Consider the following 27,978-nt stretch of genomic DNA (forward strand, 5'->3'; position numbering starts at 1 on the left):
AAAAAAAAACCAAAAGAAAATAATTAAATGAAAATCATTTTCCTTAAATACAAAGAAAATAAACCGAAAATGGTTGCTAAAGGCTAATAAAAGAAGTGTGTTTTTCTTTGCGGCGTTTTATGAGTAACAAAATGAAATCAAAATTCCCTAAAATCGAAAAAAATGTTTTGAGAAAATGAGCGAGAGCTATAATTGTTTATGTCAAATGCGATCATTTCGAAATTTATAAAGAAAATACTTCTCTATGCAAATGGAAAATGAAAACATTTTTTTAAATTGTTTAACCCAGCAAAATGTTTCATGAAGGGGAACAAAAGTGGTTTGTTTTTCAAATAAATTATGGATATAGAACTATAAGATCAGATAAAGATATGTATCTTCATTTAGCGATATGATCTAATATAAAATATTAGAACTATATGCTTATACTACCGCCAAGTAACCAGTCACAGCACTAGTTCCATATATATTCTCTTTCTTTTACTATCTTCTCTTCAAATATCAAAACTTTCGTTGGGTTATATATCGTGAGAGGAAAACACGAAAAATTTCAGCCAACAATTTTCGAAATCTTTTTCCATTTCTACATCAGTTTTCTTTAGATTCTCCTACGGTTCGGTCTGAAAAAATAAAATGAAATTTGTCTGCTCGGTAAAACTACGCATTCTGAGTGCCTGAAATTGCATTTTAAAAATAGCCCACCACCACTACTTATAGTAAAGCAAAAACAAAATCATAAGTGAAAAAAATATAATGAAAATGCGATTAAAAATAATATATTTTTAATTAGAAATATTTATAAAGAAACATTTTACAAAAATTTCCCGAAAACACACAAAAGGATTTGAAAGTTTTTTTTTTTTTTTGTTTCTTTCTTAAACAACGTAATTAAATTAACACAAATATCAAAGTGAATTATTAGTTCGGTTGTGTATTTAATTAATCCGCATATTTGTAGAAATTTTGAAATCATTCATAATTTCTATATACATAGTGTGTCTTTTATATAAGAATTTTTTTTTTCTATTTTGTGTCTCAAACAGAAAATTGTTCATAAAGAAGGAATTTTTTTGTTTCGTATGAAAGCAAATATAAAGCAAACAAAAATAACAAAAACTACAAATTTGCGGATTTTACTTTTTTTTTATTTCGAAATTATTGTGAACAGGGTGGTATATATGTGCTATATTGTTTTTAAGAATGCCGACAGTGACATGGTAATACATACATACATATATATACATACATATATACTAATGTATGTATAATACAATGAAACCCCACAACAGTAACTACAACATAAACCGGACAAATTAAAAATTACAATTATTTATTTAAAAATTTACTAAAATTATGTCATGTGCCCGGATTTCCGGTGATCAAAAACTTATATAAAGTTTAACAAAATGTCTAACAAAGATATACAATAACAAGGAAGCATGTGCTGTACATTTAAATTTAATTTCGGAAAAGTGCTTGAACGATATAAGGAATTATACTATGTTAAAGGACGGTCCTGGATCGGTAAATGTTCCTAAATAGGTTTTCATAGCTACTGAACAAAATATGTTATACTATAGACTAGTATATAGACTAGACAATAGACAAGACTATAGACTAGACTATAGACTAGACTATAGACTAGACTATACACTAGAATATAGAGTGGACTATAGACTAGACTATAGACTAGACTATAGACTAGACTATAGACTAGACTATAGACTAGACTATAGACTAGACTATAGACTAGACTATAGACTAGACTATAGACTAGACTATAGACTAGACTATAGACTAGACTATAGACTAGACTAGACTAGACTATAGACTAGACTATAGACTAGACTATAGACTAGACTATAGACTAGACTATAGACTAGACTATAGACTAGACTATAGACTAGACTATAGACTAGACTATAGACTAGACTATAGACTAGACTATAGACTAGACTATAGACTAGACTATAGACTAGACTATAGACTAGACTATAGACTAGACTATAGACTAGACTATAGACTAGACTATAGACTAGACTATAGACTAGACTATAGACTAGACTATAGACTAGACTAGACTATAGACTAGACTATAGACTAGACTATAGACTAGACTATAGACTAGACTATAGACTAGACTATAGACTAGACTATAGACTAGACTATAGAGTAGACTATAGACTAGACTATAGACTAGACTATAGACTAGACTATAGACTAGACTATAGACTAGACTATAGACTAGACTATAGACTAGACTATAGACTAGACTATAGACTAGACTATAGACTAGACTATAGACTAGACTATAGACTAGACTATAGACTAGACTATAGACTAGACTATAGACTAACTATAGACTAGACTATAGACTAGACTATAGACTAGACTATAGACTAGACTATAGACTAGACTATAGACTAGACTATAGACTAGACTATAGACTAGACTATAGACTAGACTATAGACTAGACTATAGACTAGACTATAGACTAGACTATAGACTAGACTATAGACTAGACTATAGACTAGACTATAGACTAGACTATAGACTAGACTATAGACTAGACTATAGACTAGACTATAGACTAGACTATAGACTAGACTACAGACTAGACTATAGACTAGACTATAGACTAACTATAGACTAGACTATAGACTAGACTATAGACTAGACTATAGACTAGACTATAGACTAGACTATAGACTAGACTATAGACTAGACATAGACTAGACTATAGACTAGACTATAGACTAGACTATAGACTTAGACTATAGACTAGACTATAGACTAGACTATAGACTAGACTATAGACTAGACTATAGACTAGACTATAGGACTAGACTATAGACTAGACTATAGACTAGACTATAGACTAGACTATAGACTAGACTATAGGACTAGACTATAGACTAGACTATAGACTAGACTATAGACTAGACTATAGACTAGGACTATAGACTAGACTATAGACTAGACTATAGACTAGACTATAGATAGACTATAGACTAGACTATAACTAGACTATAGACTAGACTATAGACTAGACTATAGACTAGACTATAGACTAGACTATAGACCTAGACTATAGACTAGACTAATAGACTAGACTATAGACTAGACTATAGACTAGACTATAGACTAGACTATAGACTAGACTATAGACTAGACTATAGCTAGACTATAGACTAGACTATAGACTAGACTAGACGGATAGACTAGACTATAGACTAGACTATAGACTAGACTATAGACTAGACTATAGACTAGACTATAGACTAGACTATAGACTAGACTATAGACTAGACTATAGACTAGACTATAGACTAGACTATAGACTAGAATAGACTAGACTATAGACTAGACTATAGACTAGACTATAGACTAGACTATAGACTAGACTATAGACTAGACTATAGACTAGACTCTAGACTAGACTATAGACTAGACTATAGACTAGACTATAGACTAGACTATAGACTAGACATATAGACTAGACTTATAGACTAGACTATAGACTAGACTATAGACTAGACTATAGACTAGACTAATAGACTAGACTAATAGACTAGACTAGATGACTAGACTAGACTATAGACTAGACTATAGACTAGACTATAGACTAGACTATAGACTAGAAGACTAGACTATAGACTAGACTATAGACTAGACTATAGACTAGACTATAGACTAGACTATAGACTAGACTATAGATAGACTAGACTAGACTAGACTAGACTATAGACTAGACTATAGACTAGACTATAGACTAGACTATAGACTAGACTATAGACTAGACTATAGACTAGACTATAGACTAGACTATAGACTAGACTATAGACTAGACTATAGACTAGACTATAGACTAGACTATAGACTAGACTATAGACTAGACTATAGACTAGACTATAGACTAGACTATAGACTAGACTATAGACTAGACTATAGACTAGACTATAGACTAGACTATAGACTAGACTATAGACTAGACTATAGACTAGACTATAGACTAGACTATAGACTAGACTATAGACTAGACTATAGACTAGACTATAGACTAGACTATAGCTAGACTATAGACTAGACTATAAACTAGACTATAGACTAGACTATAGACTAGACTATAGACTAGACTATAGACTAGACTATAGACTAGACTATAGACTAGACTATAGACTAGACTATAGACTAGACTATAGACTAGACTATAGACTACTATAGACTAGACTATAGACTAGACTATAGACTAGACTATAGACTAGACTTTAGACTAGACTATAGACTAGACTATAGACTAGAGACTAGACTATAGACTAGACTATAGACTAGACTATAGACTAGACTATAGACTAGACTATAGACTAGACTATAGACTAGACTATAGACTAGACTATAGACTAGACTATAGACTAGACTATAGACTAGACTATAGACTAGACTATAGACTAGACTATAGACTAGACTATAGACTAGACTATAGACTAGACTATAGACTAGACTATAGACTAGACTATAGACTAGACTATAGACTAGACTATAGACTAGACTATAGACTAGACTATAGACTAGACTATAGACTAGACTATAGACTAGACTATAGACTAGACTATAGACTAGACTATAGACTAGACTATAGACTAGACTATAGACTAGACTATAGACTAGACTATAGACTAGACTATAGACTAGACTATAGACTAGACTATAGACTAGACTATAGACTAGACTATAGACTAGACTATAGACTAGACTATAGACTAGACTATAGACTAGACTATAGATTAGGCTATAGACTAGAAACCTATATTTCTCCAGTTTCTGTCGACATCAACAATCATCTTTAACCTTATTGCTAAAATTTGGAGGATGAAATTATCAGTTAGTAATTACTTAAATTTTAGTCAAAAGACAATTACCGATCAGAATTCATGTTACAAAAATTCTTCAACCAAGAGAAATTAGTTGTTCTAGTATTATCCCTAGTAATTTTATAAAACTAATATAATGTTGAAACTTTATGCCTAAAAAATAAGAGTAAAATATCGATACAAGAAAAATAATACAAATTTAAAGTAATGTAATTCGTTTAGATTTGACAAATATACTTTAATTTTTAAATGTATATTTGAAATGTTTCTGTAATTTTACCCTGTTTTAATTCTATAACATTTGTTTAAATTGTTTAATTTTATATTTTTCTTGTATTTCTATTTATTCATTATTTTGTTAATACATTTGTTTAAACTTATATGTATTTTCTAACACACCGTGTGTCACTCATGCAAAGCTGTTTGTTTCTATTAAAAATTGTGCCAAAATTTCTATTATCGAAATATTTAGTATATAATTTTATGTTGTTTTACTAAAATATTCGCCGAATCTTACAAAAAAGTATTTACTGTTGTTAACAAAATAAAAATAAAACATGTAAAAATCATTAAACAACTATGAATGAATTGGGTTGGGGTTTATTTTTTGTTGTATTACAACTAAAAATATATCGAATTAATTCAAATTATATTTTTTTATCGTGTGCCATTAATAATCGAAATGCATTTTGTTATAGTAACAGAATTTCATAGTAGAAACTGTCGGGTCAATAGAACTTACAACAGTCCTGTCAATAGTCGAGACCCTAAATCGGATTTTATTGGAGACTTTACACCAGACTACAATCGAGACCATAGTTCAGACTAAGGTCAAGACTATAGAAAGTATTTTATTCCAGATCATAGAAGAGACTTTAGAGATGAAACCATAGATCGGACTACAGCCAAGTCTATAGACAAGTATGTAGTAGAAACTATATAAACGACACTAAAAGCGAGATTATAGTCGCAATAATACTCCAAACTATAGTCAGCACTAAGTATCCCCAAGACTATAGTTGGGACTGAAGGCCAAAACTACAGTGGCACTATAGACTAGAATTTAGACTAGAATTTAGACTAGACTATAGTATAGACAAGACCATAGACTATAGTATAAACTAGACCATAGACCATAGTATAGACTAGATTATAGCATGGTCTAGGCTATAGACTAGACTATAGACTAGACTATAGACTAGACTATAGACTAGACTATAGACTAGACTATAGACTGGACTGTAGACTAGACTATAGACTAGACTATAGACTAGACTGTAGACTAGACTATAGACTAGACTACAGACTAGACTATAGACTAGACTATAGACTGGATTATAGACTATAGACTAGACTATAGACTAGACTATAGACTGGACTATAGACTAGACTATAGACTAGACTATAGACTAGACTATAGACTAGACTATAGACTAGACTATAGACTAGACTATAGACTAGACTATAGGACTAGACTATAGACTAGACTATAGACTAGACTATAGACTAGACTATAGACTAGACTATAGACTAGACTATAGACTAGACTATAGACTAGACTATAGACTAGACTATAGACTAGACTATAGACTAGACTAGACTATAGACTAGACTATAGACTATAGACTAGACTATAGACTAGACTATAGACTAGACTATAGACTAGACTATAGACTACACTATAGACTACACTATAGACTAGACTATAGACTAGACTATAGACTAGACTATAGACTAGACTATAGACTAGACTATAGACTAGACTATAGACTAGACTATAGACTAGACTATAGACTAGACTATAGACTAGACTATAGACTAGACTATAGACTAGAACTATAGACTAGACTATAGACTAGACTATAGACTAGACTATAGACTAGACTATAGACTAGACTATAGAACTATAGACTAGACTATAGACTAGACTATAGACTAGACTATAGACTAGACTATAGACTAGACTATAGACTAGACTATAGACTAGACTATAGACTAGACTATAGACTAGACTATAGACTAGACTATAGACTAGACTATAGACTAGACTATAGACTAGACTATAGACTAGACTATAGACTAGACTATAGACTAGACTATAGACTAGACTATAGACTAGACTATAGACTAGACTATAGACTAGACTATAGACTAGACTATAGACTAGACTATAGACTAGACTATAGACTAGACTATAGACTAGACTATAGACTAGACTATAGACTAGACTATAGACTAGACTATAGACTAGACTATAGACTAGACTATAGACTAGACTATAGACTAGACTATAGACTAGACTATAGACTAGACTATAGACTAGACTATAGACTAGACTATAGACTAGACCAGCGGTTCCCACCGTTTTTTACTTCGCGGACCCCTTGAGGAATTTATTTAATTTCACGGACCCCCATACATATTTTGATATCTTATTGTTATAAATAATTTTTCATCCGAAAATTGTCTTAGTCCTGGTCCATAAACCCTATAAAATATTCCCGTACATTGAGAATATTTAGTATTTCGGAGATGTTTTCAATTGCATGGTTTTAAACATAGAATGACTTCTAACATGATGTTTAATTTTATGATCGTGAGAGCTTTCATGTTCATTTCTCGTCAAGGTAGCGAAAAGGTTTCTTTATCAAGTATTGTCGACATGTGCTTAAAGAGTCATGTTTCTAAATTTTTTTGCGATTGCATAGGAGTGAGCTGAGTATGTAAGCTAAGTTTTCGGGAAAATATGTGAAAGTTAGACTTCTTCGATGTTGTTGCGGAATGCGTTACCCACATAAAATATGACCTGAACTCTTTGCGAATGTACTGTGAATTTGGATCTTAAATTTGAATTTTAAAATACCTACGAATTATTTTACTACGTGGTTTTGACTATTTACGCAAAACGCTATGAATTTTCTGATGTTGATTTAATAATATTGGACAACAAAATGAAGTAAAAATCTGTGTATCACGTCGGAATGGAATATTTATATTTAAAATTAACTAGATTAACACCTTTGCTTACAATTTAAAAAAATATTATGAAATGTGACCTAACTTCATATTCCGGGATACCAGTATCAGTATTTAATTCTAAGGCAAATCATTATCCGTCTGATATAAAACAATTTATTTCGATACATATACATTTATAAAAATTACAAATTACGTAATACTTTACATTATAAAAGTGAAACAATAAATTTGTAGGGCCTAGCTTCATCCTGATAAACGACCGAAACAATAAAATTCAAAAAGTCACCAACAAATCTGGGATTATTGAATAAAAATTGTGTATTTTAGTATTTATGAAAAATTTTGAGATATTTCTAACATATAGAGAATATTTTTTATTCATGATTTCGTCTTCGCGGACCCCCTAGGATTTTGCTACGGACCACTAGGGGTCCGCGGACCCCCTTTTGGGAACCGTTGGACTAGACTATAGACTAGACTATAGACTAGACTATAGACTAGACTATAGACTAGACTATAGACTAGACTATAGACTAGACTATAGACTAGACTATAGACTAGTCTATAGACTAGACTATAGACTAGACTATAGACTAGACTATAGACTAGACTATAGACTAGACTGTAGACTAGACTATAGACTAGACTATAGACTAGACTATAGACTAGACTATAGACTAGACTATAGACTAGACTATAGACTAGACTATAGACTAGACTATAGACTAGACTATAGACTAGACTATAGACTAGACTATAGACTAGACTATAGACTAGACTATAGACTAGACTATATACTAGACTATAGACTAGACTACAGACTAGACTATTGATTAGACTATTGATTAGACTATAGACTAGACTATAGACTAGACTATAGACTAGACTATATACTAGACTATAGACTAGACTACAGACTAGACTATTGATTAGACTATAGACTAGACTATAGACTAGACTATAGACTAGACTATAGACTAGACTATAGACTAGACTATAGACTAGACTATAGACTAGACTATAGACTAGACTATAGACTAGACTATAGACTAGACTATAGACTAGACTATAGACTAGACTATAGACTAGACTATAGACTAGACTATAGACCAGACTATAGACTAGACTATAGACTAGACTATAGACTAGACTATAGACTAGACTATAGACTAGACTATAGACTAGACTATAGACTAGACTATAGACTAGACTATAGACTAGACTATAGACTAGACTATAGACTAGACTATAGACTAGACTATAGACTAGACTATAGACTAGACTATAGACTAGACTATAGACTAGACTATAGACTAGACTATAGACTAGACTATAGACTAGACTATAGACTAGACTATAGACTAGACTATAGACTAGACTATATACTAGACTATAGACTAGACTACAGACTAGACTATTGATTAGACTATAGACTAGACTATAGACTAGACTATAGACTAGACTATAGACTAGACTATATACTAGACTATAGACTAGACTACAGACTAGACTATTGATTAGACTATAGACTAGACTATAGACTAGACTATAGACTAGACTATAGACTAGACTATAGACTAGACTATAGACTAGACTATAGACTAGACTATAGACTAGACTATAGACTAGACTATAGACTAGACTATAGACTAGACTATAGACTAGACTATAGACTAGACTATAGACTAGACTATAGACTAGACTATAGACTAGACTATAGACTAGACTATAGACTAGACTATAGACTAGACTATAGACTAGACTATAGACTAGACTATAGACTAGACTATAGACTAGACTATAGACTAGACTATAGACTAGACTATAGACTAGACTATAGACTAGACTATATACTAGACTATAGACTACAGACTAGACTACAGACTAGACTATTGATTAGACTATAGACTAGACTATAGACTAGACTATAGACTAGACTATAGACTATAGACTAGACTATAGACTATAGACTAGACTATAGACTAGACTATAGACTAGACTATAGACTAGACTATAGACTAGACTCTAGTCTAGACTATAGACTAGACTCTAGTCTAGACTATAGACTAGACTATAGACCAGACTATAGACTAGACTATAGACTATAGACTAGACTATGCTATAGACTAGACTATACTATAGACTAGACTATACTACAGACTAGACTATACTATAGGCTGGACTGGCTATAAACCATATTATCAGCGTTTCTATAAATACCAACCATTTGTCAGAACATTAAGAAGATAAATTAATCTTTATGTCTGTCATAGACCTGGAATCACAATAATAAATAAAAATATACAAAAAAATCCGTATAATTATGAGTATTTAATTGTTTATTAATACTTCCCTGTTCATTAAATCAACATTTATTGCTTGTATCTTCTTTTCTTTATATCTTGCGATAATAAAGAGCAAAATAATACAAACAACTGATTTTAAGAAAACAAAGGACATGTACACATTTTAAATGCCAGCAAACTTTTAAATGGGCCATTAATATACTTTGTACATGCAAAAGTCTACGAAAAAAATTATTTTTTAATTATAATAAATTAATTTTATTTTCCAGGAAGTTATTGTTGAAAATTCATCATAGAAATTAAAAGAAATAATATTGCAAAAAAAAAAAAAACAACGAAAATTCAATTTTAAATAAAAATTAATTTTAAAATAAAACAACAACCATATACACCAACTCAATATAGCAAAAATGTAAAGCAAAAAGCTGGAAATAAACAAAATATCACTAAAACTTAAAAAATAAAAACAAAATCGTAAATAATATTATAAAAATTACTGTTTAATTCAAAAATTTCCTAGCCGGTGTTCGATCGCTATTATAAAAAATATTCCTAAAAATTAATTACTGTATTCAAATCTTATAAAAATATTTCTTGTTATTCCGAAATAAAGTGTCGTAATTCATTGCAATTTTCCATGTGTGAGTTTTGATTTATAAATAAATATTTTGAAACACGGTTGTATTTTATAATTTTGGAAGAAAAATATACAAAACATACATACTTTTTGTATTTGTGTTTACATTGTAAAATATATTGTTGGTAAAATAAAGAATAAACTCAAAATAAACAAATACTTATTTGTAACATCAAACAAAACAATTTCCATAGAATTCATAAAAAACAGAGAATTATTGTTAAGCTGCAATATAACAAAATATTCTGGAAAATCCAATGATATATTTAAGCTGATTCCTACAAAATGTCGAAGAAACCCCGAGGGAGCATTCATAAAATTCGTGAATTCGAATTGGAAAAGGTGAGTTAACACTTTGTAATTTAAGATTTTACTAGATTTAAATTACATAGCAGGTATGGAAAAGTGAAATTTTGAAATAGTACTAAGTTCGATCTGAAAGAGTAAGTCGTTATAAGAATTTTCGAACAGATTTCATACCTTATTCTCTCCGATTTCGTTTCAGTACACACATTTTTTGCATAAATAACAAGTATGAATGTATAGTCGGGCATGACCGACCATATGATACCCTTTTTTACCTTAATTCCGGAATATTTTTACTTTTTTTTTGACAAAAAAAAGATTTTTTACAACACGGCTCATATGGGGTGGGTAAGGGTTAATATCCTTATAAGATAAATTTACGTCCACATTAAAGTTATTTATGCAGAATTTCATCCTGTTATTAGTGTTTATAAGTGAATTTTGACCTTCAAGAACATTTCTGAAATACACACAGAAAACAGATCGATAGGAAATCGGTTTCCATTATAAATATTTGGTAAAGTTAATTAAAATTCTATTGCTCATATTAAAAAACTATAAATATGAGTGATTTTCTATGTTAAGAACCGAAACATCATGATTGTAATCAAATTATGGCTATAAAAATTTCCGAATTGGTAATTTCAACCGAATTGTATCTTTTGTAAAATGGTTTTTATTAATTCAGTAAATACAGCAGAATTTTATTTAGCATTCAAACTTAAGAATTCTAAATATTAGTAGTTGTAACCGAAAAATTTGTTAAAGCGAAAATTTTGAGTCAAATAAACTTCATACCATCATTGCAACTAAATATCAATTATAAATACTTAAAAATTCGATTGTGGTTAAAGAACATAAATAAATTCGATGTTTCCAACCGATTGTTGACATTCACAAAAATAATTATTAAAGAAAATAAAAGAATTGTGAATTATGTAAAAATATTTTAAAAAATAAACGGAATTGCGGCTTAATTTTAAAGGATTTAGGTGAAAAGGTAATGTTCAACATAAAATAAAGTTTGTACTTAGTTGCTTTTAAGATTTTTAATGCGTTTGCAGGAATAAAAGCAAGGAATCCAAATCTCCAATGAAATTCAAATCATCCAAAGGAATGTTTTGCAAAAACTAAAGGAAAATCTTTTTTTACGACAAAAATAAAGGTCAGGCATGTAATGTATCCCAAAATCTGATGCAAGAAGTGTTTTATAATTATTTTTATCTGTAAACATTTATATTTTATAAAATTTTATTGTATACAAATAGAATCCACAAATATGTGTATAATAAATAATATTTCAAGTAGTAATACTGTTAGTTTCTATTTATATTACCGAATTTCATTTTGAAACTATTATGATTTCCATATATTCTATATTGCCAATCGAATTTTTCAGTCATCCCAATAGAATTATGGGATAGTTGTGGGAACCGACTAAATTCGATTGGAAACAAATTCGGTTACCACAACGAATCTGTTTTCTCTGTGTAGAGTTTGTATGGGCGCTACGGTCAAATGATTCCAGATCATTACTAAAATAGGCAGTGTCATTTAGACTATTATAAAACTAAGTTTTGCCGATTTCTGCTGACGTACTAGATCATATAGCATAAATATAAGCTCAAAAGCCCTATTCGCGGAGTATGGTTTTATGGTGGATAAGTGAAACAATGGTCTGATTTTAACCATTTTCAATAGACTTCGTCCTTGGGGGTATGTGTCAAATTATCTTGAAAATTGCGACCAGCAACGTACGCAAAAGACAAGCAGACAGACGGACAAACGGATATAGCTAAATCGACTTAGAAAGTAATTCTGAGTCGTTTGGTATACTTCAAAGTGGACGAAGGACAAATATTTTTGGGCGTTACAAACATCAACACAAATTCATAAAACATTCCCACTATAGTGGTGTAGGGTATAAAAAAATAAAATACTACTATGGCTTTAGGTTCAAGAAATAGTCCAAGAAAATAAGGGGTTCGATATAGGTATTTAAAAAAATTTTAAAATATTGTCAAACTACAATTCATAGGAATTGATTAAAGACTAAAATCGGATAAATAGGTTAGAAAATATCATTCTCATAAAACTTATTGGGTCAAATATTGACCGATTTACATAAAATCTGACAAAGAAATTTCAGTTTCAATAAAACATGTATATGTCGAATTTCGTTCCTATACTCGATTTTTGTGTCAAATTATGAGTGTTAAAGTCATTTTCAGGTGGTGGGGGATGGTGTTACCTTATATGATGGGGCGTAGGGTCAATTATGGCCCGATCAGTACAAAATTAAGCGATAATATTTTAGTTCCCATAAAACCTGTTTATGTAGAGTTTCGTTGCTAAACTAGCATTTTGAAGCAAGTTATGAGCGTTATAGTATTTTTTTTGGGGGGTAGGATCAATTATAGACCGATCCTTATAAAATTTGAATGAGAAATTTTAGTTCCGATAAAACATGTTTACGTCGAATTTTGTTGCTTTACTGTCAGTTTAAATCATGTATTGGGGTAGGGTCAATTGTGGTGCTAACCTTACAAACTTAAGCGACCACTTTTTTGTTCCCAAAAAACCTGCTTATGTTGCTATACCGGCATTTTCAAGCGAGTTATAGACTATAAAGTAATTTTCTGATGTGATCATTATAGAGGGGTTAGGGTCAATCCTCATAAAATTTGATAAAACATTTTGTTTCCAGTAAAACTTGTTTATGTCAAATTTCATTGCATTATAGTCATTTTCTGAAGAGAACAATATATAGGGCCTAGGTGAAAAAGTGTACTGATACTGCCCATTTCCAATACCAAACATGCTACATCAACTAAAAATATCTGTACAAAATTTCAGCTCTCTAGCTCGTCTCGTTTGGACTCTATAGTGTTTTCAACAGACAGATGGACAGACAGACGAACATAGCTTAATCGACTCGTAAATATAATAATTACAATCAAAGCTTTTAAAAAATTGATTCTTTTTTGAAAATGAGTTATATTTTAAAGAATTAACAATTTTGTTGGCATTCTATCTGTTATAAGGATTGGTCCATAATTGTTTATATAGCAATGGAAATTGATATGAACAAGTTGCATAGGAACTAATATCTCACCTCTTAACTTTATAAAGATCGGTCCATAATAAAGCTTATCCCCATATAAAGTCCTTTTCAAAAAAGTACTTTATTGACCTAAACTAGTTTTTTAGCTATCTAAATCTCTCTGGCAAATTTCATAAGAATTGGTTCATCTATATATATAAAAATGAAAGTGTGTTTGTATGTATGTTTGTTTGTTTGTGCTTTATAGACTGCTAAACGGCTGGACCGATTTTCCTGAAATTTTCACAGTTTCTTCCTGTATGTCTGGAAGGAACTATAGGCTACTTTTTATGTTGAAATATCATGTGGGCGACGTGCCACGCCCATATTAAGAAAATATTAAATTAGTATATCTGAGATAATATAATGTTAGAGTCTTCAAATTTTGTCGGAGCAACTTTAGTATCAATATAATTATTTAATACAAAAAGTGGGCGGATTAGCATTAGGGGGCGTGGCACCTCCCATATAAATTAAATACAAAAATTCGTTTATCTTGGAAACTATTACAGTTAGAATATTAAAAATTTGCACGAGTAACTTTAACATTCATGTAAACATTTTGGGAAATAAATTGGTGGACTACCCATGAGGGGAGCAGCACCTCCCATATTAATAAAATACAAAAATTGGTTTATCTGGGAAACTAATTGAACTAAATTCTTCAAATTTTACACTAAGAACTAAAATATTCATCAAAATTTTGCGCTAAGAACTTAAATATTCATCTGAATATTTTGGAGAAAAAAAGAGCGGACTTTCGTCATGGTGGGCTTGGAGTCCCCATATAAATTAAATAGGAAAATTATTATATCTGAGAAACTATTAGAGCTAGAATCTTCAAATTTTAATTGAAGAACTTTGACATTCATGTGAACATTCAGAGAATAACGGGCGGACTTTCAATGGGGGGCTTGGCACCTCACATATGAATTAAATACAAAATTTCGCTTATCTGGGAAACTAATAGAACAAGATTCTTCAAATATTGCAAGAAGAACTTTATTATACATATGAACATTTTGGAGAAAAAAAGGGCGGACTTTCATTTGGGGGCTGTGAGTTCCCATATGAATTAAATAGAAAAATTCGTATATCTGAGAAACTATTAGAGCTAGAATCTTCAAATTCTACATGAAGATCTTTGACATTAATGTGAACATTTACAGAATAACGGGCGGACTTTCAATGGGGTCTTGGCACCCCCTATATGAATTAACTACAAAATTTCGTATATCCGGAAAAATATTAGATATTTTTTTTTTAATTTGTCATCGATTACATTAAAATCTTAATTAACGTTCGGAAAAAATGTATCTCTGAGAAAACATTACAGTTAGAATCTTCAAAATTATTAAGAAGATTTTTTATTTATATTGCTTTTAGGGTAACAAAGCACACTGGGTATAGCTAGTATTCATATAAATGAAATTTCAATCCAAAAATTTTAAATAATTTTGGAAATAAATGTTAATTGTTCTTAATCGATTGTTAACAAAAATTTAATCATTACAATCAAATCAAAATAATCATCATTATACATATATATTTATATAAAATTTGAATAAAAAACAATAACAGGTGGTAAATATTTAAACAAATTTATTATTATTGTAAATAATTAAAAATTTTCTCATTTGCACACCCTTTCACTAATAATTTAGTTATAAATCTTGTTCTTTTATATTATCGCATATATAGTGCGATTTGATATGAATAAGAGAAAAATACCGACCATAAAGGTAATTTTATTTAATACATTTAAAAATGCATATAAATAAGTAAAAACAAATTCATTTTTTCATTCTTGTTCATTTTAAATATATTCAATATGTTTTGACATAAAATTTGTTTTGGCTTAAAGCCAAATTTATGCCAATACCACACATTTTCTTTCGCAGTTTTTTCCATATACAAAAAAAAAAAACAAGTAAGAAATTATAGTCTGGCGAGGCCGACCATATAATACCCTACACCTTTGACAAAAATATAATGTGATTTAGTTGCCATAATAAAGCATTTAAGTTGAATTGTACCTTGCCTTAGATATACATACTTAAGCCGTTTATTGTTGAATAAAATTGTGGACATTTAAGTGAAATTTTGATGGGGGCTTGGGTCATATGAGAACCTATTATTATGGAATTCGTGGGGGTCATCAAGTCTTGTATACAACTTGGTTATTGCAGCTTTTTGTCGAGATATGAGTATATTAAACATAATTATGAACTTAAAATCCCTATTCGGCGGGTTCAGTTGTATGGGGTATAATGGACCGATGTAAACCATTTTCAACAGGCTTCATCTACGGTACCATAAAATATCATGTGTTAAATTTCATTGAATTATCTCCAAAATTGCGACCTGTAGTTTGATTACAAATTTTAAAAGCCCTATTCGGGGGTTCAGTTGTATGGGGACTAGGTGAAATAATGGACCGATGTTAACCATTTTCAATAGCCTTCGTCTACGATACCATAAAAGATTATGTGCCAAATTTCATTGATTTACCTCCGAAATTGCGACCTGTATTTTGATTACAAATTTTAAAAGCCCTATTCGAGGGGTTCAGTTGTATGGGGGCTAGGTGAAATAATGGACCGATGTAAACCATTTTCAACAGGCTTCATCTACGGTACCATAAAAGATCATGTGCCAAATTTCATTGAATTATCTCCAAAATTGCGACCTGTAGTTTGATTACAAGGATTACAAGCCCTATTGGGGGGTTCAGTTGTATGGGGGCTAGGTGAAATAATGGACCGATCTTAATCATTTTCAATAGGCTTCGTCCCTGGGACAATAGAAGATCATGTACCAAATTTCATTGAATTATCTTCAAAATTGCGACCTGTAGTTTGATTACAAGGTTTACATGGACGGACGGACAGACGGACAGACAGACGGACGGACATAGCTAAATCGACTCAGAAAATGATTCTGAGCCGATTGGTATACTTTAAGGTGGGTATAGGACCAATATTATTGTGCGTTACAAACATCAGCACAAACCCAATATACCTTCCCCACTAAAGTGGTGTAGGGTATAACAACAAAACACCAGAGAAAATGTAAATAGAAACAAACAAATTGTGTTTTATTTTTTATTTCTCTCAATTATGTAGTATTTATATTTAGTTATAAATCATAATTAATAAAACTTTTCTTTCGATATTGGTTTTAATGTTTATATGAAATATTTGAAAATGTTTAAATAATTGTAAATAATTATTTGTTAATGTGTTATAAATATATTCCAGATACATTTGGTCGATGAATTCGATATATTACAAATTGTTGGCGAAGGATGGTTTGGCAAAATATTATTGGTCGAACATCGAGCCTCTCATACAGAAATGGTTTTGAAAGCAGTGCCCAAACCATATGTTTCATTAAGAGACTTTTATAGAGAATTTCATTATGGTCTTCATTTGGGCATACATCGAAATATTGTAACGACATATGATGTGGCCTTTGAAACAGCCGGCTTTTATGTTTTCACCCAAGAATATGCTCCACTGGGTAAGTAGGAAAGTTAATTTTTACTTTAACTAAAAAGTATTATATATTTTCTCTTAACTTCAGGTGATCTTACTTCAAATGTCACCGATACCGGTGTTGGTGAAGTTTATAGCAAGCGTGTGGCGAAACAAATTGCTTCGGCTTTAGATTATATGCATTCAAAGTAGGACTAATCGTTGTGATATATTTCACAGTTAATCTTATTTTTAAAAGTTCTTGTATTTTCATGTTCCCCTTTATAGAGACATAGTCCATCGTGATGTTAAACTGGATAATGTTTTGATATATCGTTCCGATTTTTCACGTGTAAAACTATGCGATTTCGGTGAATCATATCAGTCTGGTACGGTGGTCGAAAGACGCAATGAATGGCTGCCCTATAGTCCACCAGAAGTATTAGATATAAAACCAGAGGGAACATATAAGTGAGTATACATGGACATATATTAGGGTATTAAATTATTCGGGTATTTGTTTTAATCGGTTAAGGCGACAAATAACACATTCCTATAAATGTTTAATGTGGTTACCAACATATGTTTTTTAAAGGATTAAGCTTCACTAATTGCGAATCTGACATCAGTAATTATCTATGACAGTATCATCTATTTTCGAGATATCGTGTTCTGATAAAAGTATATAGGTCATTCAATATATCGTCTTACAAATAAAGGTTTAACATCTGTTGAATCATGTTTTTCGAGATATCTTAACCTAAGCCTTGAATTGTTTAAAAATTTCTTGGATTTGCTGAGGTATCATCCGATGAAATTTTTGCCGACAAATGAAGAAAATGAAAAAAGATATTACAGAGCTTAAACCTTTACTTGAAAGTCGATACATAGGACTTTTAGGAGACATAACTAAATGTTTAAATCAAAATGTCTTCGCACTGTTATAACGACTAAAATATGACCTAAAACGTTTTTTTTTTTCTAATTTTAGAACATGATATACCGAAAAGCTGATGTAATGGTGTAATTCTAAGAGAATAGCTCAATCATTATAAATATATTATTTGGTATCGGGGTTTCGACTTTTTTTAAAACTGTGTTGGGCTGTGTAATTATTCGATGTTTTAACTTGTTAGCTTTGGTTGAAAGAATAATTTTATTTTATCAGATCCGAAATATACACCGAAGCCACTATCAGACCTGTTGTGCGATTTTTTTCGTGGAAAAAAAGTTGGTGGAAAATCCTTATATAGCGAACTTTAAAAGAACTATTGTTCAATGTTCAGAAACTCAGTTTCCAGGAAGTAGTTCTTTAGAATTTACCAATCACATTTCCTGAGGGATGTAATATTTGGAAAAGTTAGTTAGTTAGTTAGTTACTTAGTTAGTTAGTTGTTAGTTAGTTAGTAGTTAGTTAGTAGTAGTTAGTTAGTTAGTTAGTTAGTTAGTTAGTAGTTAGTTAGTAGTTAGTAGTTAGTTAGTTAGTTAGTTAGTTAGTAGTTAGTTAGTTAGTTAGTTAGTTAGTTAGTTAGTTAGTTAGTAGTTAGTTAGTTAGTTAGTTAGTTAGTTAGTTAGTTAGTTAGTTAGTTAGTTAGTTAGTTAGTTAGTTAGTTAGTAGTTAGTTAGTTAGTTAGTTAGTTAGTTAGTTAGTTAGTTAGTTAGTTAGTTAGTTAGTTAGTTAGTAGTTAGTAGTAGTTAGTTAGTTAGTAGTTAGTTAGTAGTTAGTTAGTTAGTTAGTTAGTTAGTTAGTTAGTTAGTAGTTAGTTAGTTAGTTAGTAGTTAGTTAGTTAGTTAGTTAGTTAGTTAGTTAGTTAGTTAGTTAGTAGTTAGTTAGTTAGTTAGTTAGTTAGTTAGTTAGTTAGTTAGTTAGTTAGTTAGTTAGTTAGTAGTTAGTTAGTTAGTTAGTTAGTTAGTTAGTTAGTTAGTTAGTAGTTAGTTAGTTAGTTAGTTAGTTAGTAGTTAGTTAGTTAGTTAGTTAGTTAGTTAGTTAGTTAGTTAGTTAGTTAGTTAGTTAGTTAGTTAGTTAGTTAGTTAGTTAGTTAGTTAGTTAGTTAGTTAGTTAGTTAGTTAGTTAGTTAGTTAGTTAGTTAGTTAGTTAGTTAGTTAGTTAGTTAGTTAGTTAGTTAGTTAGTTAGTTAGTTAGTTAGTTAGTTAGTTAGTTAGTTAGTTAGTTAGTTAGTTAGTTAGTAGTTAGTTAGTTAGTTAGTTAGTTAGTTAGTTAGTTAGTTAGTTAGTTAGTTAGTTAGTTAGTTAGTTAGTTAGTTAGTTAGTAGTTAGTTAGTTAGTTAGTTAGTTAGTTAGTTAGTTAGTTAGTTAGTTAGTAGTTAGTTAGTTAGTTAGTTAGTTAGTTAGTTAGTTAGTTAGTTAGTTAGTTAGTTAGTTAGTTAGTTAGTTAGTTAGTTAGTTAGTTAGTAGTTAGTTAGTTAGTTAGTAGTTAGTTAGTTAGTTAGTTAGTTAGTTAGTTAGTTAGTTAGTTAGTAGTTAGTTAGTTAGTTAGTTAGTTAGTTAGTTAGTTAGTTAGTTAGTTAGTTAGTTAGTTAGTTAGTTAGTTAGTTAGTTAGTTAGTTAGTTAGTTAGTAGTTAGTTAGTTAGTTAGTTAGTTAGTTAGTTAGTTAGTTAGTTAGTTAGTTAGTTAGTTAGTAGTTAGTTAGTAGTTAGTTAGTTAGTAGTAGTTAGTTAGTTAGTTAGTAGTTAGTTAGTTAGTTAGTTAGTTAGTTAGTAGTTAGTAGTTAGTTAGTTAGTAGTTAGTTAGTTAGTTAGTTAGTTAGTTAGTTAGTTAGTTAGTTAGTTAGTTAGTTAGTTAGTTAGTAGTTAGTTAGTTAGTTAGTTAGTTAGTTAGTTAGTTAGTTAGTAGTTAGTTAGTTAGTTAGTTAGTTAGTTAGTTAGTAGTTAGTTAGTTAGTTAGTTAGTTAGTAGTTAGTTAGTTAGTTAGTTAGTTAGTTAGTTAGTTAGTTAGTTAGTTAGTAGTTAGTTAGTTAGTTAGTTAGTTAGTTAGTTAGTTAGTTAGTAGTTAGTTAGTTAGTTAGTTAGTTAGTTAGTTAGTTAGTAGTAGTTAGTTAGTTAGTTAGTTAGTTAGTTTGAAAGGAGGATGTATATACATCAAATCCGAAGAAATACACCTAGGCCCCTATCGGTCCTGTTGTGAGTTCCTTAACCAGTGTCTCAGATGGGAATCGAACCCACCACCTCCGGTCTACCAGACTAGAACACTAACCTACCGGAATAACATGGCTTCCAATATATTTGGATCTAAATTAAACGAAAGCTTAGCAAGGACAGCGTTCCAGTGACTTCTACTTCCGTCTGAATTCTTCGTAAAATGTTTTATAGCTGTGCCGTGTAATTCCGGGCGTCCACTAAGATTACGTACGAACTTATTCATTCTGAGGAGGCTTCTCGTCGAACAGTTTTGGATTCGTCAAGTTAACTTCCTTAAGTTCCCTTTATAAAACCTTTGCTCTTTAATTGCCATATGATGAAGAGTTTAGCACTTGAATAGTAATCGGTTATGGTTCTTTTACAGTCCAATGCCCGTCTTAGCTTATTAGCTGATATGATCCTAATTGTCTTCTGACTGTCGAAAATATGTTAGACTCTGTTAGACTTGAAGCTAGTCAATATTCGGACAAAGCCTTTAATACTTCGTTAAAGGATGTTTATATTGAAAATGCAGCTGGTTTTGTGATCAGCCATACATATAATCCATCAAAAATTTACAAATTATGGTCGTGTTGTAACTTCGTTAAAATGAAAAAGAAGCTTCTTTTGAGATCACTCATATGTTTCTTCAAAAATCTACCTTTTCGATCGCTTTTTAGATCTAAAATCTATAATCTATTATAGTTTATTTTCCTATAAAAATCGCCTTTAGGGTCGAAAACTTGACCAAATTAAAATTTCTTGTAACTTTGTTTAAATTCAGAAAGGACCGATTTTATGATCACACTTATTTTCCTTTCAAGATCAAACTTTTTATCTTCATTAAAATATTTTTAAATTGAAAACGGAACCAATTTTGTGGTCATCTACATTTTTCCGATATTTACTTAACGTACTTATACAAATATTCTCATTTTTTATAGAGCCGATCCTAGTCACGATGTTTGGCAATTTGCCATTGTTATATTCGTATGTCTGACAGGTTGTTTGCCCTGGCAAAAGGCAGCATCCGATGATCCTCGTTATGTACGCTATTTAATCTGGCAGAATACCATGATGTTGGCTATACGACGTACACCAAAGTTATTTAAATTACTTTCATCAAAGGCGCAACGTATGTTTAAGAGATTTTTGGAGCCGAGAGCAGACAAAAGACCGAAAAATCTCACCGATTTGACAAAGTTTCTGGATGATCGTTGGCTGGCAAAGACTGCAGAAAAGGAAATGGCCGAATATGAAACAGATGAACTATGTCCATCTATGTATTCCTTTCACAGTAGTCCAGATGAAAAAAATCGTTTGCTGTATAATTTGGCCGATTGTGGCATAGAGACAAATGTTGATAGACACACTAAGAAAATGCGTATCAAAGAATGGATTGAATCATCGGTAATAACAGAAGAAGATGAGGTAGGTATTGAAATAAACATTTGTGGGGAATATATAGTCATACATGTGAATTTCTTTTTAACAGGAGGAACTAGATGAAAACAATTCAGCTTCATCTCCCTCTTCTTCGGTTTCTCGAGAACCTGTACGAGGTCATATATCATCGTTGCGCACTCCTTCCACAGAAAAACCTAAAGAAATAAAAACTACTCTAAAAGATGCCAATCAAAAACATTTTGATCCACGCACTGGAGTGGTGCAACAAGGTCCAAGTGAAATGGGTGTCGTTGCTAGACCAAAATCTGAAAGTCCCTTTTCGACGGCCAGTAACATGTCCATGATGAATAACAATGATAGTTTGGCCGGTAGTATTCTAACATTAGGCTCACGTCCCGATTTATTAGCAAGTAACATGGAAATCTATAATTCCACAAGTACAGATCTAAATCGTTTAGGTGAGCTTAACGGTAGTCTCGACCAACTCTCCTATCAAACGCTTAGCAATAGTAATTTAGTATTAACATCGGCACAGGGTGGTGATTTTGTGGCAACTCCACAACAGCAATTGGCAACAACTAAAAATTCGATTGGCGTTAATACGGGACGTTCTCCTGTACCCAATAAAAGTATTTTACAACGTTCCAAATCGGATAATCTCAGAGCCGCCCTATTTGCCAGTACTCCCACTTTAGATAATAAAATAGTTTTGGTTTGAATACGCCAAATATGGGAGCCGAACAATCTAACAATAATAACAACAATAAATCGGTTACTTTTATGGGCTTGGCTAATTCTTTTCAAACTTTGGCACCCATCATAATGCCTGCAAATCTAAATCTTAATATAAATAATAATAACAATACTTCCAATACTAATCAAATATCAACCTCGCAAAATCCGAATCCAAATCAACCACCACCGCCAACCTATCAATATAACAACAATAATAATGCAAAATCTCCTTATTATGATTCTCCAGTTAAAGACAGTGCTTATGGTTCATCCGAAATTAATAATGATGCTTACACCACCTATCATCCAACGTCGAATGGTAAACTAAATGGTAATGCATCCTCACCCATACGACAGAATACCATGATGTCGACAGTACGAACTCAAAGCTCTCAGCAACAGAGAGGCTATACAGGAGCTTTAACGTCAAGTATGAAAGATACTGCGTACGATCGACCAGCTCAAATGAATAATTTAAGAAGAAAATGAGCAAACAAATTATCGATTACGATAATTTAAAGTCAAATTATCATTACATTAATATTTTTAATTATGTATTTTTATTGTTAGTTTTTAAATAAAGATTTTTAAAATAAACCTTAAAATAAACAAATGGTATTTTCACAAATAAGTGAGAATTCTAAGTTTTAGTCGACACTATTCCTTATTCCTGCTATACCTGCAAATCCGGCAGTTATTAACAAGAACATAGCTATTGGTTTAAAACTTGTAAGGTTTAAAATATGTTAGAATAAGTTTAAAAATTATCGAAAAAAACCTGCGAATAGTATTTAAAACATCTAGAATATCAAATCGGATATTTTTTGTTTATAATGCATTGAAGAAATACGAATATACGGCAGTTAAAAATAACGATATTTTTCGATATCAAAATGTAGTGAAAAAAGTACCATATTTTCCAACCATTCCATTAAACGCAAATGTTTATGATTTATATACTTATTTTTTTATCGTATAGTTTTAGGGGCCAATAAGTGGGCGGTTAAATTATGTTGTTTAGTTTATTACGGGAACAAAAATAACACAAAGTATCAGGGTTCTATAGTTGAAACGAAAAGTCGACTTTTCGACTTTTTACAAATACAGTGTCTCTCATAATTATTCGAATTTGGGTAAACTATAAAAAGAAACCAAATTTAATAATATATTTTGTGTGCAAAATAAATAAATTAATTTGTTATATTGTCTAGATAGTCCTTATGTTTGATATCACGCTTTTTTAAAACTTGAAAATTTGTATTGACTTAAATTAATTGTGCTTTTTTAAAAAAAGTCCATGAAATTGCCTCACAAAAGTATACGAATTTTTCCTGTATTTCATATTTGTTCATATTATACGCAACACAAATTTTAGAATCGAATGGTTTTTATGCGTAATATTGTTTTAAGGGGTTACTATCCACGGAAAGGATATATTTTTGGCCCATTTGGTCCACAATTTTGGGGAATTTGTACCCTTTTTTCATGTAATATCATTAAAATAGCGATTTTTGGCCATAATTGTAAATTTTTCTCCTTTTTTTCAGAGATAAAACAAAAATTTGATATTGGTACTTAAAAGACCCCTTGGGGTATCTAAAAATAATATCTTTTGTTACAAGAATCTGTATTTGAACGTTCCAAGATAAATTATTCGGATCATTCTTCTTTCGCTAATTCAATATATTGGAACTTAAGTCCATTTTTATAATACTAGGATCAACTATTTTCGGGGAAAGTTTTCTGGTATATATTCTTTTAGATATCAGCTTTTATACATTTTAAGTTTTCAATGTGTTGTGGAAGTGTACAACTCCAAAACATGCCTCGAAGAAACACCATTCAAAACAGTAAAATAATTATTTTTATATACCAATGGCCTCCAAGCTGCATGGCACGATATCATTATGATCTAACTCAAAAATGTTGATATGTGTTTAAATATTATTTACTATGATCAAATTAAAACCAAAATTTTGGACTTACAGTGTTATTGTAACGGGCAACATAAGCGTAAAGTTACGAGTAGTAAAAACTGAAATCTACTATATAGGATGACGTTTTGTTAAGGCATGTTTTGGGGTTGTATACCGCTATAATATATTGAAAATTTAAAATATATTAGTGCCAATATGTACATGAATATACACTAGACAACTTTGTCGGAAAATATCGTCCCTAGAGGTACGAAAAGGGACTTATGATCCAGATAATTCAATTAGAAACTGCAAAACGATAGCAAAAATACATCTTGGAACGTTTAAGTACAGATCCTTATAACAAAAAATATTATTTTTAGATACCCTATGGGTTCTATTAAATTCCAATATTAAATTTTGGTTTTATCTCTGGAAAAAGGGTGAAAACATTACAAATATAGTCAAAAATCGCCATTTTAATGATATTACATGAAAAGAGGGTACAAATCCCCCAAAATTGTGGACCAAATGGGTCAAAAATATATCCATGCGGTTGATAGTAACCCCTTAAACCCATATTAAGCATAAAACCATGCGATTCTAAAATGTGTGTATCGTATAATATGATCAAATATGAAATACAGGAAAATTCGCATACTTTTGTGAAGTAGTTTCATGGACTTTTTTTAAAAAAAGCACAACTAATTTAAGTAAATGTAAAGTTTTCAAGTTTTAAGGGGCGTGATATCAAAACTAAGGACTATCTAGACAATATAACAAATTAATTTATTTATTTCCCACACAAAATATATTATTAAATTTGGTTTCTTTTCATAGTTTACCTAAATTCGAATACTTATGAGAGACACTGTATGTGTTTCTGCACGTGGAAAAGACGCAAAAACTCGTTTTCATTATTTACATTTTCAATATGTGTTTATGCACGTGGAAAAGATTCAAAAAAATTGATTTTCATGATTTACTTTAAAAAAAATATTTTTGATCAATTAAAATATGTATATAAATGTGGAAAGGAACAAATCTGATAAAATATAAATATATTTGGGATTATATCGTTACAGAATGCCTTTTAATAAAAAAACATTCAAAAAATTTTACTATAGCCGTATATATAAAATGATATATAAGTGCTATCGGACGATCTTGTGCACGATAAAAACCTATATAGAACTTTAAGTTGGAAGTGTAGAAATCAAATGGCATACATTTTTTTCCGGATTTCATCGTTCTAGGGCGTGTACTACAACAACAAACTTTTTTTTTACAAAAAATGTTACTATAGCCGTATATATAAAATGATATATAAGTGCTATCGGACGATCTTGTGCACGATAAAAACCTATATAGAACTTTAAGTTGGAAGTGTAGAAATCGGATGGCATACATTTTTTTCCAGATTTCATCGTTCTAGGGTGTGTACTACAACAACAAACTTTTTTTTACAAAAAATGTTACTATGGCCGTATATATAAAATGATATATAAGTGCTATCGGACGATCTTGTGCACGATAAAAACCTATATAGAACTTTAAGTTGGAAGTGTAGAAATCGGATGGCATACATTTTTTCCGGATTTCATCGTTCTAGGGTGTGTACTACAACAACAAACTTTTTTTTTTTTTTAAATGTTACTATAGCCGTATATATAAAATTATATATAACTGCTATCGGACGATCTTGTTCACGATAAAAACCTATATAGAACTTTAAGTTGGAAGTGTAGACATCGGATGACATATATTTTTTTCCAGATTTCATCGTTCTAGGGTGTGTACTAAAACAACAAACTTTTTTTTACAAATAAAATTATATATAAAATTATATATAACTGCTATCGGACGATCTTGCGCACGATAAAAACCTATATAGAACTTTAAGTTGGAAGTGTAGGAAACAGATGGCATACATTTTTTTGTAGATTTCATCGTTCTAGGGTGTGTACTACAACAACAAACTTTTTTTTTTTTAAAATGTTACTATAGCCGTATATATAAAATGATATATAACTGCTATCGGACGATCTTGTGCACGATAAAAACCTATATAGAACTTTAAGTTGGAAGTGTAGAAATCGGATGGCATACATCTTTTTCCGGATTTCATCGTTCTAGGGTGTGTACTACAACAACAAACTTTTTTTTTACAAAAAATGTTACTATAGCCGTATATATAAAATGATATATAAGTGCTATCGGACGATCATGTGCACGATAGAAACCTATATAGAACTTTAAGTTGGAAGTGTAGAAATCGGATGGCATACATTTTTTTCCGGATTTCATCGTTCTAGGGTGTGTACTACAACAACAACCTTTTTTTTTACAAAAAATGTTATTATGGCCGTATATATAAAATGATATATAAGTGCTATCGGACGATCTTGTGCACGATAAAAACCTATATAGAACTTTAAGTTGGAAGTGTAGAAATCGGATGGCATACATTTTTTTCCGGATTTCATCGTTCTAGGGTGTGTACTACAACAACAAACTTTTTTTTTACAAAAAATGTTATTATGGAAGTATATATAAATTGCTATATAACTGCTATCGGACGATCTTGTGCACGATAAAAACCTATATAGAACTTTAAGTTGGAAGTGTAGAAATCGTATGGCATACATTTTTTTCCAGATTTCATCGTTCTAGGGTGTGTACTACAACAACAAACTTTTTTTTACAAAAAATGTTACTATAGCCGTATATATAAAATAATATATAACTGCTATCGGACGATTTTGTGCACGATAAAAACCTATATAGAACTTTAAGTTGGAAGTGTAGAAATCGGATGGCATACATTTTTTTCCGGATTTCATCGTTCTAGGGTGTGTACTACAACAACAAACTTTTTTTTTACAAAAAATGTTACTATAGCCGTATATATAAAATGATATATAAGTGCTATCGGACGATCTTGTGCACGATAGAAACCTTTATAGAACTTTAAGTTGGAAGTGTAGAAATCGGATGGCATACATTTTTTTCCGGATTTCATCGTTCTAGGGTGTGTACTACAACAACAAACTTTTTTTTTACAAAAAATGTTAATATAGCCGTATATATAAAATGATATATA

General features: G+C 30.7%; 1 protein-coding gene across 1 annotated transcript; it reads left to right on the plus strand.

Moving 5' to 3' along the window:
- Positions 1–597: 597 nt before the first annotated feature.
- On the plus strand, positions 598–23,564 carry LOC119607114 (MAP/microtubule affinity-regulating kinase 3). Its single transcript, XM_037960893.1, is given in 9 exon segments — positions 598–716; positions 1,169–1,217; positions 10,427–11,136; positions 17,464–17,725; positions 17,789–17,888; positions 17,968–18,150; positions 21,762–22,248; positions 22,313–22,922; positions 22,925–23,564. Coding segments are annotated over 7 exon segments (2,223 nt in total). The 5' UTR covers positions 598–716; positions 1,169–1,217; positions 10,427–11,079; the 3' UTR covers positions 23,449–23,564.
- Positions 23,565–27,978: the final 4,414 nt, after the last annotated feature.

The sequence above is a fragment of the Lucilia sericata genome, unplaced genomic scaffold, assembly GCF_015586225.1.
Source record: "Lucilia sericata isolate MDLA Ls3-8-SP2 unplaced genomic scaffold, ASM1558622v1 Contig000658F_arrow, whole genome shotgun sequence".
NCBI classification, from domain to species: domain Eukaryota; kingdom Metazoa; phylum Arthropoda; class Insecta; order Diptera; family Calliphoridae; genus Lucilia; species Lucilia sericata.